General features: G+C 38.4%; 2 protein-coding genes and 1 long non-coding RNA gene across 3 annotated transcripts; all 3 read right to left on the bottom strand.

The window, feature by feature from the left end:
• Window positions 1-481: 481 nt before the first annotated feature.
• Window positions 482-2567, bottom strand: LOC138420305 (olfactory receptor 51V1). The gene has a single exon (XM_069553429.1). It carries the CDS (start codon window positions 1450-1452, stop codon window positions 508-510), a length of 945 nt encoding a protein of 314 aa, XP_069409530.1. The 5' UTR covers window positions 1453-2567; the 3' UTR covers window positions 482-507.
• A 1629-nt stretch (window positions 2568-4196) lies between these two features.
• On the bottom strand, window positions 4197-7187 carry LOC138420307 (uncharacterized). Its single transcript, XR_011249215.1, has 2 exons — window positions 7107-7187; window positions 4197-5446 (listed from the first exon to the last, which is right to left on the bottom strand). It is a non-coding gene; the product is annotated as an uncharacterized lncRNA (long non-coding RNA).
• A 2369-nt stretch (window positions 7188-9556) lies between these two features.
• LOC138420306 (hemoglobin fetal subunit beta) lies at window positions 9557-12462 on the bottom strand. Its single transcript, XM_069553430.1, has 3 exons — window positions 11002-12462; window positions 10650-10872; window positions 9557-9810 (listed from the first exon to the last, which is right to left on the bottom strand). Exons 1-3 carry the CDS (start codon window positions 11085-11087, stop codon window positions 9682-9684), a joined length of 438 nt encoding a protein of 145 aa, XP_069409531.1. The 5' UTR covers window positions 11088-12462; the 3' UTR covers window positions 9557-9681.
• Window positions 12463-20727: the final 8265 nt, after the last annotated feature.

The following is a 20727-nucleotide window of genomic DNA, read 5'->3' as shown; positions in this document are numbered from 1 at the left end:
TTCTGGCCCGGACAATCATCACAAAATTTCTGTCAGTTGGGTACTTTCCCCATTTTAAAGATTAAGTAACTGAATCTCAGATAATCAAAAATGCTTCAAGTTACCCACTTTTGAAACTAAAAGACCAAGTATTTGAATCTTACTTTGTTTCCGTGCAAAAAAGTGCTCAAAAAGCCATTCTGGGTATGTTAAATAGGTTTATACATTTTTTAATATGGTCACAATTATGGCATTACCTATGTCTGTCTTGTTTACACAAATTTAGAAGGAATCCATGGAATGCGTCAGATAGAATCTCCCACCTCCATCCCTAAAAACAGCTGACTTCCAAGACATAGGCTAGGATGGAACTTGTTTGAGGTGATTCTCTACATTTAAAGTGTGTTTTAAAATCAAGTATCATGGGTTCAGGGCTAAAGTCTTAATTAAAACAAAGTGTATTTTTGTATTGATGTTTGCTTGTTTATTTTTACTGGTGTTATTTTGTTTTTTGAACACTGTAATATCTCAACATATTTTTAGAGAAAAGAGTCTGAGCATTCTTCTACGAATCTGTTGGATCTTGACACTGTAGATGATAGGGTTCATCAAAGGTGGAAAAAGGATGTAGATGTTGCCCATAAGGACATGGACCATTGGGGAGAGATGCTTGCCAAATCGGTGCACCATTGTAAGGCTAATGATAGGAATGTAGAACACGAGGACAGCGCAAATGTGGGAGATGCACGTCTGAAATGACTTATGCCGTTCCTCCCGAGAGGCAATTGCCAGAACTGACTTAAGAATCAGGACATAGGAGAAGAGGATAAGTACAGCATCCAACAATAGTGTGCAAATAACCAGCATCAGGGCATAGTAGCTATTGAATCGAATGTCTGAGCAGGCTAGGCGGAGAAGGTCTTGGTGCAGGCAGAATGAGTGAGAGAGGATGTGGGGATGGCAGTAGTGGAAGTATTTCAAACAGATGATAGGGGGTGTAATAAAGAAGAAACTCCTACCTAAGATGGTGAGTCCGATTTTGATAATTCTGGAATTAGTCAGGATGGAGGAATAACGCAGTGGATTGCAAATTGCAATGTACCGGTCAAAGGCCATAGTTAGGAGAACAGAGGATTCCATGAAGGACAGACCATGGATGAAATAGGCCTGGGTAATGCAGGAATCCAGGCTGATCTCTCGAATCAGCCCCAACAGGATCCCTAGCACTGTGTTCACTGTGGACAGTCCCATGCACAAATCAGTGATAGCCAGCATGGCCAGGAAGTAGAACATGGGTTGATGCAGGCTAGGTTCAGTCCAGATTACATACAGCACCAGGCAGTTACCCAAAAGAACAACAGCATAAATGGTGGAGAAGGGAACAGAGATCCAGGGATACAGCTGCTCCAGACCTGAAAATCCCATGAGAAGGAAGGAGGAGGAATTAGTGTTGGGGCTCACTAAAGCTATCATTCTGGATCTGAGATAATTTTTCGAGGCAGCAAGAAAGAACTTTTCAAAGAGAATGCTCTGATTTCAGATGAGGTAGAATTTCTAAGTAAACAAAATTATGCTTAAAGTTAACTAACTTTATATAATGTAGTCAGGCAACTCTGTCCTTTAGAGGCATATTATCTGTTGGCTGGAAGAGAAGGGTGTTCTCCTGATGTCATTTAAGTGTCATTATTCATCCCCTGGCAGAGATACCTTAGAAGACACCTGTAATGATGAACAGACTGGAGCAGGAAACTAATTTTTGGAAAGGATATGTTTTCTGGGACATTTTCCCAGGGGTGCTGGTGAGATGGTATCCCTATAAAATTGAGAAAGATTCTCGAAAGAATTCTTAGTTTTCTCCTTCCAACTCATAAAGCATTTAGAATGAAGAGTGCTATAAATTCGTCACTCTGCACCCATATTTCTCCATTTGTGCTGTTTCCAAGCGTATTTTCCTCCAAATAGTACTGAGTGGAAATGTTTCTGTTTTCTCCCACTCTAAATGACATAGCCAGAAATTAGTTTTTCAACCTTAGTGATAAGCCAAGAGGAATATTTATGCGTGAAACCTGTGGCAAGTGATTTCCCATGGGAGATTTTACCCTCTGGGGTGTTCAGCCCATGTGTGCTCCTGTGACTTGGAGACTCAGGTTGAAGACACTTTGCCTCTGACATCAACCCAGAGTTCTCCACCCACTGTTCATTCATGTCATCAGTTGGCTAAGTATTCATTTAATAGGCACTTATTGAAAGGATGAGCAATTATTTTCTCTTCCTTAGAAACTGTCGTTCTAAAGATCAGAAGGCCAATGTCGAATAACTAAATCTAAAGGCCTCTTTGCAGCAGAATTGATTGCCTTGTTTTTCACATTATTATCCTGATTTGAATTCTGGCCCTGGAAGTCATTGCAAAGATTTAATGGCTCGTATCATGTAGGCAGGTGCTTAAAACTTTATATTGACTTTCATATTTGATTAGGAAACATGTTCATTATTCCAACATGTTAAAGTAGCTTCAGATTCTGGCTTCCATTTATAGCCTATCCTTTATCTTTATCATACCAGTCTCATCAGGCAACTTCTTTTAGGAGCCTATCCATTTTTATTTCTTGCCCTGAGCTTCCCCCACAGCTCAATGGGTAAAGAATCCACCTGCAGTTCAGGAAACACAGGAGATGTGGGTTCAGTCCTTGGACTGGGAAGATCCACTGGAAAAGGAAATGGCAACCCACTCCAGTATTCTTGCCCAAAAAATCCCATAGACATGGGAGCCTGGTGGGCTACAGTCCAAAAGGTTGTAAAGAGTTGTGCAAGACTGAGCGACTAGGCATAAGCACAAGCAAGCCCCTCTCAACATTAGATAACTTAGTTCACTATTTTTAGTATATTTTCTTTATTGAGTGCCTGGACTTTCTTTGAACATATTTATTTTTCACAACCACCACTGCTTTTTTTTTCACAAGATGTTTCTCTTGATGTTCTCTCTGCCAAAATGTGTCTCTCCAGCTTCTCCCCAACCTCTTTATTCTCTTTTTCAAACAATCTTCCATTTTTTCATCTGAAACATCACTTTTCAGGAAGCCCCTTAACTTGGACAGATATTCTCCAATTACTTATTATTTTGGTAACATACATTCATCTTTGTATAACTCATTCAATTTATAATTTAATATTCATTAGATGACTTATTTCACTAAGGTTTCCATTACACAGTAAACTGTAAGTTTCCTGAAAGTGAAGAGAGTGTCAATTTTTACTCACTATAGTAGCTTGAAATTTACAAGGCTAAGTTTTTACTCCTTCTGTGATTTTAGACTCATCGATATAATTGTCTCCTTGATATCTCCACTTCGGTATTTAATCTAAAAGTTATAATTATGGCAATTAAGTACTTCATCCTCCCCCTAAATAATTATCTCCCTATTTCCTCCGAATATCACAGAATGACTCCACCAACTACACAACTGCTTACAAAAATTCTAGAACCATTCTTGCTATTCCTCCCCTCTCCATCAAATCCTTTATCAGTCTCTATCATTTCTACCCTAAAACATACCCTGAACCTGCTCGCTTTCCACCAGTAGACCTGTATATTCCCAGTATCTTGGTTCATAACATCTTTTCTGTGGTTATTGTAATAATTTGCTAGCCAGCTTAATTGTTTTTGCTCTTGTCTCTAAAAAAGCAGAGGAGCCAGACTGCTTTTCTACAAAACTCTACTAGATAGCATAAGCCTTTGTTTAAAAAAAACATTCTGGTGGATTCTTATGCTCTTAAAATAAAATGCAAGTTATTTATCATGGATCTACTTCTACATCAAGGACCATTGTTGGCTTCACTCCCTAATCTCTAGGCATCTTTCTCTTCCTCAAAGCAAATTAAGAGTATTCCTGTCTCAGTATCTTTGACCTTGATCTTTTATCTGCTTAGAATTATTTAATTCAAGTTTTTTGTGCAAAATCTCCTTTAATCATTCAGGCTTCAGTTCAATGTTGCTTCTTTAGGGTGATTTTTATGACCCTGCCATTATTGGTTCCATTTTCTCAAAGAAGTCACTCTCATCGCAATATCCTGCTTGATATTTATAATATTTGCTATATGCTGATTGTCCCTTAGATCTACTGGAAGTTCTAGAAGACCAGGAGTTATGTTTGTCTGTTTGTTTGTTTGTTTTCTCCTGATCACTGATATATAAAATGAGATTTAGAATAGAGTGAACATTTATCAAAGAAATATTTTATTAATGAATTTTATCTGTGAAATAAGAGCTTCACACCTTACAAAAGGATTAAAAACAAGACAAGTTTGTAAATAGTTGCCATGAGACCTAAGCACTCATATCTTAAGGTACTTATATCTGATCCCTGTTGGCCACACATTTTCAATCTTGGGTCATCATATATAAGATTTATATGATATATAAAACAGATTCCATCCTAGAAATTCTTGCTGATCTTGGTCATAAAATACAAATTTTGAGTATGATTCCTATCGTGCCTAGCGTGATCCAGACATATAGGGTTTACCCTGGGATTGATGCCAAAAGATGCAACTATTCTGTGAATGTAGGCCTGCACTGAAAGAACATACTCTCTGTCAAGCTTCTTCAGACAAGCCATGAATGTTAATGGTACTGCCAAAGAGAATATTAACATGACAGCAACAGAAGAGTAATAAATGTTGGAAATTTTTTAAAATTCTGTTTGAGATGTAGGATGGGAGCCAGGAAAGTACAGTGTTAATGAGAATGATAAATGAAGATTCCGTGGGGAAAGTATTCAGAGATGTTAGATGCCTCATCTGTACCAAGAGGAATAGAAGAGACCCATTATTTCCCCAAACATCATGCTGTGTTATGTGACCACCACAAAGTCAGGGTGAAGAATACTTCTTTCTGAATTTTGGGCAACCAGAATAATGTCTGACATAAAATACACTGGAGAGGACAAGCATAGGTGAGTTTCCATCCAATGTAACGATAGGATCATGGACTTCCTCTGTGCTCTTTGTCTGGAATGCTGATTTGGAAGCATATCTGGGACTGATTAAACAGAAAACTATTTTTAGGGCAGTCTTTTCTTATATTCTACAGTTTAAACAGACTTATGTGTTCAGACACCTATGGTACTTTTTTTCTGTCCTTTGGAAATAATTCCCTATGTGATTACTTCATGACTTTTTTTGGAATAGGTAATGACCAACAATCCTTGCTTAACCTAAAGGCATAAGAAGTGTTAGTCGCTCAGTTGTATCTGACTTTTTGCAACCCTGTGGACTGTAGTTGTATCTGACTTTTTGCAACCCTGTGGACTGTAGCCTGCCAGGCTTCTCTGTTGATGAGATTTTTCCCGGCGGAATATTTGAGTGGATTGCCATTTTTCACCCCAGGGGATCTTCCCAACCCAGAGATGGAGCCTAGGTCTCTTGCACCTCCTGCATCGGCAGATGGATTCTTTACCACTTGCGCCACCTGGAAAGCCAAAGGCACAGAGGGAGAGTGTTAAGTCTAAAAGTCAGTATCTTTATAATTACATTGAATGAACAACTCTGTATTCCAGGACAATCCAGACTTTTGCTTGTACTTCAGCGTAATTGTTTAATGACACCCACACTGGACCTGCCTCGAAAAATTCATGATAATGTCACTCTTAAATAGATGATTCTCATGATCCCAGCAGGGGGCAGAAGCAGGCTGTGAAAGTTTCCCTTTCTTCAAAGATGCATAATTTGCTTGGTAGGTCAGTCCTGTCAAACTCTTTGCGACCCCCATGGACTGTAGCCCCCCAGGCTCCTCTGTCTATGGGGATTCTCCAGGCAAGAATATTGTACTGGATGGCCATGCTCCACTCCAGGGGATCTTCCCACCTCTTTTCCAGGGATCGAATCCAGGTCTCTCACTTTGCAGGTGGATTCTTTGCCATCTGAGCCACCAGGGAAGCCCCAAAGATGAATAAAATGAATAAGGCAGATTTGTTCCAAATTGAGTAAATATAGGTCAGAACAAGTATTTAAGAGTTTTAGAATGACTGAAAAGATAAGAACCCTTTATAAGCTTAGTCTAGAGAACTAGATGTTCAGGGGTTGTAAATATATTTGCATAAGAGACAGCTTATTTGCCACAAATCTAGAATAGTCTTAAAATCACAGTTTACGTGAATGACTATAACTATTCATTTCTTGAATGTTCTCCTTTATTATATACTATCTTTATGTATGTTTACATATCTGTACCTATGTATGTTTACATACCTATATGTATATTTACACGTATTTATGGTAGCTCAGCTGGTAAAGAATCCACCTGTAATTCAGGAGACTCAGTTCCATTCTTGGGTCAGGAAGATCTCCTGAAGAAGGACATGGCAACCCACTCCAGTATTCCTGCCTGGAGAATTGCCATGGACAGAGGTGCCTGGTGGGCCACAGTCCACGGGGACAAAGAGTCGGACATGACTGAGTGACTAAGCACAGCATATTATTTTACTTACTACGTATTGTATAAGATCTATAAATAATATTCTTAAAATGAATGAGTATTGAAAAATGACTATCCATTACTTAGAAAGCATGATAAAAAATTATGTTGCAGGGTGCATCTAACTGTGGTCATCTGGGTGTTTAAGAAGTTCTCATCAGGATTTGTATGATCTGATTGGACTTAGCATAAATGAGCATCCATGCTCTTGTTAGCTGTCCTTGAAACTACTCAGCAACAGCAAAATATAAGAGGGCATTTGATGATCTATGCATCAGCCAACTGATAGACATTTTTATATTATTGGATATCTTTGTCTCTTTTTTGTGCCCTGTGTTATTTCAACTGGACAGTTCTCAGACTGCTTCCTACCATTACATTTTCATCTCTGATTTGACCCCCTGAAATCTTTGACTTAAAAATAAGAGACTTTTCTTTAACTTGTTGTTTCTTTCAACTTTAAAAGTTGAAAGTAATTCAACTTCCTTCTAGACATAGATGCTGCTAGCATGGTTGCCTTGTTGTTAATATCCATTAAAAAAAAAAAAAAAACAACCCAAATTCCCTACTCTTCAATATTGCCACCCCAGCCTGAGATGTTTTGCATTTAAGAAGAGATGTTAAATGAGTCAACTTACTCTTTGTAAATTCTCACCTGACATTAACTTGTGTTAAAAGTCAAAGTATGGAATTGTGTTGAGACTTTTTTCTTCATTTTCCTGCAAAACTTAAAAATGACATCTTTATGTACCAAACTGACAGTACGTTTTTCACAAGGTGAGAGCTAATAAGTAGTAATGTTTTTTTCAACCCTGGCTGTATGATTTCAAAATAATGTACTAAGCTGTTAAACTATCTTGCTATACTTGTCAGTTGGCAGTGCAAACATCTTGTGAGTAATGGCTGAATTGTATCCTCTTGCCTGTGAATTTTTAACTTTAAGAATATGCTCTACTGTGTTCACCAAAATTTATAATCTATTCTATTCTATCCCAGGCAGTTTTGCTTCAGTTGTCTTTCCTGTTTACCTGAAATTCTCAGAATACACAAAGACATTATTCATCAGTGATTTGGCCTATGCTATCTTCCTTTTCTTTTCTGACTTTTGTCTTGTCTTCTGGACAATTGTCTATACTGCTTATCTTTACCACCCCTTTCATAGCAAGGGCTTCATCCTCAGATCTCGTAAAAGCCTTGTATACTCATTTACAGTCACTTGTTAGATGCATTACTTTCAGAACCTCCCCAGCTAGATTCAGAATAGGGAAAGGAGTATATCAAGACTGTGTATTGTCACCTTGCTTATTTAACTTCTATGCCAAATACATTATGCAAAATGTCAGGCTGGATAAAGCACAAGCTGGAATCAAGATTGCTGGGAGAAATATCAATAAACTCAGATAAGAGGAGCTAAAGAGCCTCTTGATGAAAGTGAAAGGGGAGAGTGAAAGAGCTGGCTTAAAAATGAACATTCAAATAACTAAGACCATCTGGTCTTATCTGGTCCCATCACTTGATGGCAAATATACAGGGAAACAATGGAAACAGGGCTCCAAAGTTACTGAAGATGGTGACTGTAGCTATGAAATTCAAAGATGCTTCCTCCTTGAAAGAAAAGCTATGACAAATCTAGACAGCATATTGAAAAACAGAGACATTACTTTACCAACAAATGTCCATCTAGCCAAAGCTATGGTTTTTCCAGTAGTCATGTATGGATGTGAGAGTTGGACAATGAAGAAAGGCGACTGCTGAAGAATTGATGCTTTTGAACTGTGATGTTGGAGAAGACTCTTGAGAGTCCCTTGGACTGCAAGATCAAACCAGTCAAACCTGAAGGATATCAGTCCTGAATATTCATTGGAAGGACTGATGCTGAAGCTGAAGCTTCAATACTTTGGCCACCTAATGTGAAGAATTGACTCATTGGAAAAGCCCCTGATGCTGGGAAACACTGAAGGCAAGAGAAGGGGATGACAGAGGATGAGATGATTGAATGGCATCGCCAACTCAATGGACATGAATTTGAGCAAGCTCCAAGAGTTTGTGATGGACAGGGAAGGCTGGCATGCTGCAGTCCGTGGGGTCACAAAGAATCGTACACAACTGAGCCACTGGACTGAACTGAGCAGAGATTCCGAATTAAAATGCCAGGGGAAACAAAGATTACAAAAAATTCATAAATCGTCTCCAGAATCAAGTATCCGGATAAGTGGTTATTGAAGGAGAGGATTAAACTGGCATATGTTGCTTCTGGTAACCCTATGTTAATGACTACAAAGGCGGAGAAACCATCAGAGACTGGGTAAAGAGGGCAGACCTCTAGTCACTTCCGTGATATAGATGCTAAAGCATCCTGGGGAGAATGGAATTCTGTTTAGTGGAATCCCATGAAAGGATTGCAAGACAGCAGTGACTATCAAGTCACAAGTCCCTTTTTACATTCTCATCAATCCAATATTTATCACATTATAATACAAGCAAAGTGAGAGCAAAACTACCTCCCCTTGCAGTCCATGGGATCGCAAAGAATCATGCACAGCTGAGCCACTGAACTGAACTGAGCTGAGATTCAGAATTAGGATGCAAGAAGGAACAAGGATTACTCATAAAATTCATATGTCATTTCTAGAATCCAGGACAGAAGGATCCTTCAGGTAGATCTTTATAAGATGACAGAGAAAACTAGGATACAAAGAGGTCAGGGGAGGGGAGCAATGGGGACAGTAAAATGCCTAAAGAAAATTTTAAACAGTGGCATCTTTAGGCAGAAGAACCTAATGGATTTCAGTGAGGTTCTGGACAATTAGAGAGAGAGAAGACATTTACAAGAAAGGATAAATAACATAATTTGTTTAAATAAAATATACCAATGATCTAACTCCCAAATCAAGCTGCAACTTGAATTGCACGAAGAGTAAGACTAAAGGAGCAGAGCCTGTTTTCCAATAACATTAGCTGTTTACAACCTCTCTTTTCATGGGGTCCAATATACTGATACATTTTCTCAAAGTCTCAACTGAGCCCTTCATTTATGTCTTCAGTGCTTTGCTCTCCCATGTGCCCATCTGAGTAAGAGACAATGAAATAATTAAAATACACCAGTGCAATGAAAATAAGTGTCTTTATTAGGCAAAGGCCAAATGCTCAAAACGCTTCATAATTTTTCCATATTCAGTTTTTGGGCTCTGAGGATGACATAACATTTCCTGGAAATCAGGAAGGGGAGCTTAGTGATATCTGTGGGCCAGGGCATTGGCAACACCAGTCACCACCTTCTGAAAGTTAGCCTGCAGCTCCGGAGTGAATTCACCTCCAAAGCGGCGAGCCAGCACAACCACAAGCACATTGCCCAGGAGCTGTGTGGAAAAGACATTAAGCAAGGGCAGGGTTAGTGCAGTTACCCAGGTTAGATTCAGAGTATTTCAGATTCATCCCAAGCTGTGCCCCTAGGATATTAGCACAAAGATGACTGAAGTATAGATGCTACTGCTGATGTGAAGCTACCCATATCAGGCTGAATTTATATTTAGAAATGTTTCTCTCTTTCTATCTTAATCCAGAACTTGTTATCATTTTTATTATTTTGAATCATTTCAAAAAGCAATACAACATTTTATCCCTTGAAAGGAACAGATAAGGGGAAAATATTAAATATCATTTTTAAAGTAGATGAAGTCTTTTTTGAAATTGAACACTCAAAGAGTATAATTAAAAAGAGAAGACATTGCAGACAACAGAGAACAAGAATGAATCTGAAGAAATGATTATTGTGAGCAAAGAGGTTGCTGCTAAGTCGCTTCAGTCATGTCCGACTCTGTGCGACCCCATAGACGGCAGCCCACCAGGCTCCCCCATCCCGGGATTCTCCAGGCAAGAACACTGAAGTGGGTTGCCATTTCCTTCTCCAATGCATGAAAGTGAAAAGTGAAAGTGACGTCGCTCAGTCATGTCTGACTCTTAGCAATCCCATGGACTGCAGCCTACCAGGCTCCTCCACCCATGGGATTTCCAGGCAAGAGCAAAGAGGTTAAAAGAATCTAAATGGTTCTTAACACTCTAACCAGAAGTCCTTAACACTCTAACCAGAATACATCTTCTCCATTTTAAACCACGTCCTGCCATTCAGCCCTCTCCCCATGACATGAGCTTGACCATAAAAAGAAGAAGGAGAATATTGAGGACTCCACAAACTCACCCTGAAGTTCTCAGGATCCACGTGCAGCTTATCACAGTGCAGCTCACTCAGTGACGCAAAGGCACCCTTGAGGTCATCAAGTTGCTTCAGGCCCTCACTAAAGGAGTTTAGCACCTTCTTGCCATGGCCCTTCACCTTAGGGTTGCCCAAAATGGCATCAGCAGAGGACAAGTCCCCAAAGTGCTCGAAGAACCTCTGAGTCCAGGGGTAGACAACCAGCAGCCTAAGAGGAGAAAACAGCACAAGGTCAGAGGAAGTCAGCAGCTTTCAGAATCTCAGGGAACGGCTCAGTCCTCACATGCCCAGGTGCATTTCACTCTCCTTAAACCTGTCTAGTAAGCAGGATACCTACCTGCCCAGGGCCTCACCACCGACTTCTTCCACGTTCACCTTGGCAAATAGGGAGATGACAGAAGCCTTCTCCTCAGCAGTCAGCATGGTGTCTGTTTGTGTAGCTGCTAGTGAACACAGTTGTGTCAGAAGCAAGTGTAAGCAGCAGCTGGCCCGGCTCTTCCTTTTATGCTTAGCCCTGCCTCCTGCCCTCCCTGCTTCTGTGAGCAGATTGGCTCAGGCCAAGGTGTGGTTCCACAGGGTGAGGCTTGAATGATGACAGTCATACGTCTCCTTGGTCTTCCTGGCACTGACTTGAGACTGTCAGCCCTCTTTCTGGGCATTTCTAGGTCTCAGTCATTCCAGCAATACACATTGCTACTAAAATCATCTTCCTTAGCAAGTTTGCTTGTAGAGATTTTAGAGTCACAACGAGGTAACCTCTTGGAACCCACCTCCTCAATTTTCTTATTACACAAATGAAGAATCCAGGCTCCAGAAAGTGGAAAGAATTTGTCCACTATGATTCAACTTAAGACTATGTGGATGGATCATCTCCTGGGACTTCAGAATATGCAAAAAAATTACATGGACAGCCTAGATAAACCCTCTGCCCCTGTTCTAAATATGCATCTCTTTTGTTTGCATGTTTGGGATTAAATTGTTCTGGTATGAAAACAAATATTCATTTGCTTATCTACTCATTCAATTTTTTCTTAATTTAATTTATGACCAAATAAATAATGATAGAAAAATAGAATAAGTATGGATCAAGAGCTCCTATGAAACGGCTACTCCATTAAGCCATAGATGAAAACATAGAGACCTCTCCATGTAGTAAGAAATACAAAGAAATAAAAAATCAATCAAGCCACCAAAGTTTCAATAATCCTGAGAAAGGTAATGTGTTCAAAAACTAAATAGAGACATATAAATTGTTTCCTCATGGACTGACCTGGGAAAGTATCTTGAAGAACAGAGAAGCTTCTCTGTGATTTCAAAGGAGGGATAAAATTGTGGAAAGACATTCCAGCTTGAATCAGATTATTTGGTCTTCTCTAAACCTCTAAGAGTACTGTATGCATAAAAATTTCTTCTATTTCAATTCATCTTTAATTCTGTTTTCTCTATATACTTTGTTTATATCTTCTTTTACTAAAATTTATCCTTCTTTATCTACAACTTTTCAAATATTTCTTCTCTCTTTGCATCTCCTCCAACCCATGTAATAAATCCTCTTACCTTCTTAGGGAAGAACTTCTGAAGTATAGAGGTCTGTTTCTTACTACTAGAAGATTCAATGAAAAAGCAAAATCATCAAGCATTTCTGAGCTCAGCATTAGATCTCAGAGTTCCCTGAGTGTCCCCTACTTTCTATCATCTCTACTTTCTGCATCTTCCCTTCTTCTTGAATTTCCACTTCCTTTCAGTAAGGATAGGAGCACATATATTTACTTCCCTTCTCTCACCTTAGAACCTTCTCCTGATTCAGACAACTTGATGCCTGGAATCACCTTTCTATCAACTTTGCCATCACTGGCAAAACGTGTTTTAAAAAAATCTCAAAGAGACACAGATGTATAGAACAGACTTTTGGACTCTGTGGGAGAGGGAGAGGGTGGGATGATTTGGGAGAATGGCATTGAAACATGATACTATCATGTAAGAAACGAATCGCCAGTCTAGTTTCGATACAAGATACAGGATGCTTGGGGCTGGTGCATTGGGATGACCCAGAGAGATGAAATGGGGAGGGTGGTAGAAGGGGGGTTCAGGATTGGGAACTCATGTACACCCGTAGCGGATTCATGTAAATGTATGGCAAAACCAATACAGTATTGTAAAGTAAAAAAATAAAATAAAAATAAAGAGCACAAAAAAATAAATAAATAATTAAAAAATCTCTCATTCTCTCAGCTCTATGTCTCTGTAACTCCAACTAATATATTTTTAGGGGAACTAGAAGGAAAGGACTTCTGCATTTCTAGTTGTTACAAAGAAATTCATGAATGTCCAGTTTTTGTTACTCCATCTTCCAAAATATTTTTTCCATCATTGCTAGGTAAATAAAGATTCCTCACCCCTTTGATCTGGCCTATTCCCAATCAAGTACTTGTGAAAAAAATCATTCTGATATTTTCAGACATGTAGAAAAGTCTTGGATCTTGCCTGGCTCTCTGGAAGTTAGGGTAGGATTATATCCCCACAAGATTATAGGGGGAAAAATTATAGAGTTTAAACATCTTCAATTTATATTCACTCTTTTCTGCAACCTTCAAAAGAAAAAGGCTCTAACTATTGGTCTATACTTAGAAAAAATTTCCACATGTTGACTTTTGGGAAAAGATATCTTTCAAATGTTTTAAATGTTAAAAACAAAAAACTACATTTGATTTGACCTTTAGTTTTGCGTTTCAATTGATTAAACTGAAATCTCTATTAGCTTTATCATTGTTTTATTTTTTTACTTTTTAATTTATATTTATTTATTTTAATTGGAGCTAATTACTTTACAATATTGTATTGGTTTTGCTATACATCAACATGAATCTGCCACGGGTGTACATGTGTTCTCAATCCTGAACCCCTCTCCCACCTTCCTCCCCGTACCATCCCTCTGGGTCATCCCAGTGCACCAGCCCCAAGCATCCTGTATCCTGCATCGAACCTGGACTGGCAATTCATTTCTTATGTGATATTATACATGTTTCAATGCCATTCTCCCAAATCATCCCCTCCTCTCCCTCTCCCACAGAGTCCAAAACACTGCTCTATTTGTACTCTTTAAAAGACCTATTTCACATCTCTGATATCAGAGGTCAGGCATACGTGAGTGAAAGAACTTCTTCTGGAAAACTTTGGACATATCTTTTCAGGAAGTCTGTGTTATGGAAAACTCACAGAACTTACTAAATAATAGTATAGATTATTCCTATATTTTCTTGTAAAGAAGCCAAATTGTCAGGGCTACACTTTTGCTGTCTTGACTGACAGAAATTAACAGGTACTTCGACTTCCCCTATCATTTTCTGTTTTCAGAGATTATTTCCCTAATTCATTTACTTTGAATTAATTATTTTTTAAATATTTGATCTATAATATTATATTTTAGTTTCAGGTATTCAGTATTTTTAAAGACTATGCACCATTTAAAGTTCCAATAAATTATTGACTATGTTTTCTGTTCTGCACAATATATCCTTGTTGCTAATCTATTTTGTACATGGTAATTCTTATCTTTTAATCCCCTACCCCTATCCTGACCTTCCCTCTCCTCTCTCCCCATGGGTAACCACTAGTTTGTTCTCTATATCTGTGAGTTTGTTTCTGCTTTGTTATATTAATTTGTGTTGCTTTTTATGTTCCACATATAAGTCACAATAAAGAGGATTTTGTTTTTCTTTGTCTGACATTTCCCCAAGCATAATATCCTACAGGTTCATCCAAGTTGTTACAACTGGCAAAATTTCATTCTTTTTCATACCTGAGTAGTATTCCAGTATATATATATATATGTGTGTGTGTGTGTGTGTGTGTGTGTATACACAAAAATTCTACTGTGTCTTCTTTTTTAAGTCTTCCTTTGCCACGAATGGTCTATGAGCCCCTCTTTTGTACTGACTGCTGCAGCCACCATCATGCAAGTCTCAGGGCAAGAGTTGTTGTCTTTCACCATTGCTGCTGCTGCTGCTGCTAAGTCGCTTCAGTCTACTTGGTATGATTTAAGAGTGAAATGGGTTTTTCTTTCTATTACCATAACTCTGCAAGGACAAGGCTGCAAGTTGTTATAAGACAATCAAAATTTCAAGCAAAAATAAGGAAGAGTGAATAGTTATAGAAGTAGGGTTATATTCAGAGCCTAAAGTGCAAATCCAGGCCACCACTAAAAAGGTTCTGGAATGCTTCTTAGGCCCACTACTATCTTCACCATCATGAGCTTTCTTGGACGCTGTGAAGGGATCCACAGCATGTCTGCTGTACTTTGATTCCAGCCCCGCTGAGCATTGAAGATACACACACAAGCACACACTCATACAAGTCCACAGAGAGAGAAATAGACAGGTTTTTGTTGTATTTTTTTTTCCCCTTTATTCCAGTCTGGCAAGGTCACCTAATTCCTAATATTCTATACCAGGATGGGCCTACTCTGAGTATAATTAAATGGGTAAATATTGACTTTCTTCAAGAGAATCATGACATTCATCCAGAGATGTGTGGTTACATCATTTAGTTCAAAAATTTCACTCAACTAGAATTCTTTTGTACATGCTTTGATGTTCAGTTTTAATTACCCAAGTAGAATATTTCACCAAACTCATCTGTATTCTTCTGGGTAAGGTAGCTGTTTATTCGATTATTTTCCATTAGTTTATGACAAGATAAAGCAGTTATTATTTACTCTTCTTTCCCAGATGTACAATATCTTATTTACCTCAGTTTTACCATTGTTTCAAAAATAAAGTAAAATAAAATAAAACAAAAAAAATAAAATGAAGTAAATTCTTCTTGAAGAGTAGAACTCATAGAAACAGAGGTCATAAACAGAATAGTTTAGAAATGGTGCAATTTAACTCATGTTTTAAAAGGTCATTTTTTTCTGAAAACAGTAATATAGCAATAACTTTGATAAAATATATCCTGATTATTACAGGACAGTTAATGTCTCAGTTTATCAATTGCATATTAATATTTCCTCCACTGGGCTCAGGTTTTAATTCATTCAGAATTAGCTTTTATTTACCTCAAAAGTGGGGTATGGTATTGATTTATCAAGAACAAATGGGCAGTCTTTCTCAAGTGAAATTTGAAGCCGTATGTCTGGAAAGGCAGAATCATGGCTTCAGACTGGGCACCCTTAACAAATATATAAGGCATTAATTCCCAAAGCCAACTTTTAGGGCACTTAAGCATCTGCCTGGAATGTGGGAGACCCGGGTTCGATCCCTGGGTTGGGAAGATTCCCTGGAGAAGGAAATGGCAACCCACTCCAGTACACTTGCCTGGAGAATCCCACGGAGGGAGGAGCCTGGTAGGCTACAGTCCATGGGGTCACAAAGAGTCGGACACGACTGAGCAACTTTACTTTACTTTACTCTCTGAGGCTTAAGAGATGGAAAATCTAGAATAGCATCCTAAATTCCCATGACATTTAATTGGCTGATTTTAAAATGATTATGGAAATCAATGCACGACATTACTTACTTCTTGCTCTCTCTCCTCTCCTTTCTCCCCTCTCCTCTTCTTCCCTCCCTTTCTCTCACTCTGACTCATGTGTCTCCCTCTCTCTCACTGTCCTTCTCTCCTTGCCTCTGGTCTCTTTCCATCTTTCTTTCTCCTACATATACACTACCTGCATTAACACATACTGAACATGATCTATGAAGCAACATGATAGGCCGGAACTAGAAGTAACTTGGGTACATTATCAAGTAAAATCAAATATTAAGGAATTAATTTTACTCTTAGACTTTTACAGAAGCTCCACTTTAACAAGGAATGAAAACATATAACAAGCTGCCAAGTCTCTTTCCATCCTTTGACTTCCTCATTCCCAACATAGAGACACAAACACCAGCAATACAGCAACAGTTTGAACTTGATCCAAATCCCACCCCAGTGATGTTCTCTTGAATTCTCCAGTATTGGGATTTTCAGTCCCAACTTCTTGTCTAGGTTCATTGGCCAGTTCCAAAGGTAAAGGAACAAAAGAGAGTACAGTAAGTTCTTCAGATATTCTGTAGTTTTTTATGAACATTTAGAAGGAAGAAGGGTACTTTGCTTTCTCATTCCAAATTGTGAAACACACAGTCTCTCTTACCCTCTTTAAAATCTTTTGAAAATGTCTAATTCTTATGATGACTTTTCTGTGCTCAGGAGTGTGAAAGGAAACTTCCTAAGATTTTCCTGAGATACCTCTGATTCTGGAATGTGACCCTGTGGTTATTAAAAATAGTGTTGGGGTGTAAAGGATTCTTGTTGCCTACTGTGTATAAAAACATGAGAAGAAACATATAAATATTTAAAAGCTCATTTGCCTTCAGACAGTTAAAAATACAGTGGTGAAACAGTAAACTTTAATGCATTGTCTATAACCTGGTAGTAAGATAGAATTATTCTGAATATACATTTTATAGAAGGAAACAACATATTCTGTTTCAGGTAGTCAAGTCTAAATTTAATCAACAGGAGCATGATATAGATTTAAAGAAATGCATGCAAGTTAGAAGGTTCTAGAAGTCCTTCCAATTTTACATATTAAAAAAAATAATTTCACAAGGGATAGTCAGTTAGGGAGTTTGGGATGGACAAGTACACACTGCTATCTTTAAAATAGATAAATGACAAGGTCTTACTGAATAGCACTGGAAAGTCGATCAATGATATGTGTGAGCTGGATGGGAGGGATTTGGGGGAAGAATGGAAACATGAATATATATGGTTTAGTCACTTTGCTATGTACTTGAAACTATCACAACAGTTTTAATTGAAATACTCCATATTAAATAAAGAGTTGAAAAGTTTTAGTATCTAATCAGTGATTTACCTTCCTGTGTGCTTCCTCATTGTATATTGTAGCACTAACACCAAAGAAACACTATGCAATAGCATATTTTTCAGATTTTCCTCTACCCCCAGGAGTTTTGGGACAAGAAATAATTGTTCATTCATTGATTACTTCACTTAATAAACATATACTTACTGTCTATGGAGGATCTCCTATATAAGACATGGTAATCATGTAGGATAGTACAAAAGGCAGAAACCCTTTTACAGCACACAGCTGTATAGCTAGACAGGAAGAAATGTGAAAAGTTTGAAGTGGGAGGGTTTGGAAGAACTTTCTTAGGCAATACTGGAAATTTCACTGATGCCAAGGTCAAAAGATTCAAGCAACTATTATATGAGCACTGAACTTTAACTGAAATGGGAGGTTGAGGTTAATTTTGGAGGTGTTTTGGGGCAAGTGGAACAGGGAGATTATACATTAGAATGGGAACACCTGATGTAACAACATTGTTGCCTAAAACGTGCAGGCAAGGGAAGTATGAAAAAAGGAAACGTTAGTAACAGTTTCTTGAGCAATCATTATGTCTCTGATTGAGCATATTATTTCTTTAGTAATTAGTGGGTACGGATCAGAGTGTTATCTTGAAGTTTCTGTCTAGATTTGAAGTTTCCCATGAGACCCTGTAATGCTAGTATCCTCACTATATTTTAAACCTTCTTATAGTTCTTACGCTTTGAGACAGGAATGTCATCCAATATTGACTGTGTGTGGTCCCCTTACTTTTCTAATTTCCCTTGTTCTCTCTGTATAAGACACAAAGGCTCTCTATCTGTAGACCCTCAGGGACTATCTCATATCCTTCAGTTCAGTTCAGTTCAGTTCAGTCGCTCAGTCATGTCCGACTCTTTGCGACCCCATGAATCACAGCACGACAGGCCGCCCTGATCATCATCATCTCCCGGAGTTCACTCAGACTCATGTCCATCGAGTCCATGATGCCATCCAGCCATCTCATCCTCAGTTGTCCCCTTCTCCTCCTGCCCCCAATCCCTCCCAGCATCAGAGTGTTTTCCAATGAGTCAACTCATATCCTTAGCAGAAAGAAAAAAAAATGAGTAAAATGAATCAGGAAATTGAGCTGAAAGTTCTTTATTAGGAAGAAGTTATATCATTGAGGGTGGACATTATTTCCCCAAGTTCAAAAGATAAAATCTGGAAAAATACTGGGACTTTCATGACAATCTAGTGTTTAAGACTTGGTCTAATGCAGGAGGTGAGAGTTCTATTTCTGTTCAGGGAGCTAAGATCTGACATGCCTTGTGGACTGAAAACCTGAACATAAAAACAACAGAAACCATATTTTAACTCAAAAATTACTTTAAAATTTTTGAATTATTAAAAAATAGAAAAATGTAGGGAAATAGGATCTTCCAGATGAAAGTTTTAATTTTTAGGTAGATTGATAAGGAGTCCAGGGCAATCAAGGGGTCTGGAGATCTGGAGGAGGAGAAAAGGACAAACTATTTTTTTCTACATTACATTGTCTTAGTCACATAAGAAATTTTTTCTTAAACTTTGAGTTGTTTTGACAATAGTCTTGAAGATTAGCTTTCTTTAAGCCCAGAGTTAATATGGAATGAAGCAGGGCAAAGGCTAATAGAATTTTGCCAAGAGAACACACTGGTCATAGCAAACATCCTCTTCCAACAACACAAAAGAAGACTCTAAACATGGACATCACCAGATGGTAAACACTGAAAATAGACTGATTATATTCTTTGCAGCCAAAGATGGAGAAGCTCTATACAGTCAGCAAAAAGAAGGTGGGGAGCTGACTATGGCTCAGTATGACCTAAATCAAATCCCTTATGATTATACAGTGAAAGTGGGAAATAGATTTAAGGAACTATATCTGATAGACAGAGTGCATGATGAACTATGGACTGAGGTTCGTGACATTGTACAGGATATAGGGATCAAGACCATCTCCATGGAAAAGAAATGCAAAAAAGCAAAATGGCTGTCTAGGGAGGCCTTACAAGTAGCTGTGAAAAGAAGAGAAGCAAAAAGTAAGGAGAAAAGGAAAGATAAGCAGCTGAATGCAGAATTCCAAAGAATAGCAAGGAGAGATAAGAAAGCCTTCCTCAGGGATCAATGCAAAAAAATAGAGGAAAACAACAGAATGGGAAAGACTAGAGATCTCTTCAAGAAAATTAGAGATACCAAGGGAATATTTCATGCAAAAATGGGCTTGATAAAAGATAGAAATGGTATAGACCTAGCAAAAGCAGAAGATATTAAGAAGAGGTGGCAAGAATACACAGAATAACTGAACAAAAAAGATCTTCATGACCAAGATAATCATAATGGTGTGATCACTCACCTAGAGCCAGACATCCTGGAATGTGAAGTCAAGTGGGCCTTAGAAAGCATCACCATGAACAAAGCTAGTGGAGGTGATGGAATTCCAGTGGAGCTATTTCAAATCCTGGAAGGTGATGTTGTGAAAGTGCTGCACTCAATATGCCAGCAAATTTGGAAAACTCAGCAGTGGCCACAGGACAGGAAAAGGTCAGTTTTCATTCCAATCCCAAAGAAAGGCAATGCCAAAGAATGCTCAAACTACCACACAATTGCACTAATCTCACATGCTAGTAAAGTAATGCTCAAAATTCTCCAAGCCAGGTTTCAGCAATGCGTGAACCATGAATTTCCAGATGTTCAATCTGGTTTTAGAAAAGGCAGAGGAACCAGAGATCAAATTGCCAACATCTGCTGGATCATCAAAAAAGCAAGAGAGTTCCAGAAAAACATCTATTTCTGCTTTATTGACTACACCAAAGCCTTTGACTGTGTGGGTCACAATAAATTGTGGAAAATTCTGAAAGAGATGGGAATACCAGACCACCTGACCTGCCTCTTGAGAAATCTGTATGCAGGTCAGGAAGCAACAGTTAGAACTGAACATGGAACAACAGACAGGTTCCAAATAGGAAAAGAAGTACATCAAGGCTGTATATTGTCACCCTGCTTATTTAACTTCTATGCAGAGTACATCATGAGAAACACTGGGTTGGAAGAAGCACAAGCTGGAATCAAGATTGCTGGGAGAAATATCAATAACTTCAGATATGCAGATGACACCACCCTTACGGCAGAAAGTGAAGAGCTGAAAGCCTCTTGATGAAAGTGAAAGAAGAGAGCAAAAAAGTTGCCTTAAAGCTCAACATTCAGAAAATG

Source organism: Ovis canadensis, chromosome 15, assembly GCF_042477335.2.
Source record: "Ovis canadensis isolate MfBH-ARS-UI-01 breed Bighorn chromosome 15, ARS-UI_OviCan_v2, whole genome shotgun sequence".
Lineage (NCBI taxonomy): Eukaryota > Metazoa > Chordata > Mammalia > Artiodactyla > Bovidae > Ovis > Ovis canadensis.
This window is presented reverse-complemented; position numbering and strand designations above follow the sequence as displayed.

What these genes read in the sequence shown, in the direction of transcription:
- LOC138420305 (XM_069553429.1), bottom strand. Translation starts at nt 1,452, where the DNA reads ATGATAGCTTTAGTGAGCCCCAACACTAATTCCTCCTCCTTCCTTCTC.
- LOC138420306 (XM_069553430.1), bottom strand. Translation starts at nt 11,087, where the DNA reads ATGCTGACTGCTGAGGAGAAGGCTTCTGTCATCTCCCTATTTGCCAAG. An exon ending in GGTGGTGAGGCCCTGGGCAG is followed by an intron (nt 10,873 to 11,001) that starts GTAGGTATCCTG and finishes TTCTCCTCTTAG; the next exon opens with GCTGCTGGTTGTCTACCCCT. An exon ending in TGGATCCTGAGAACTTCAGG is followed by an intron (nt 9,811 to 10,649) that starts GTGAGTTTGTGG and finishes TTTTCCACACAG; the next exon opens with CTCCTGGGCAATGTGCTTGT.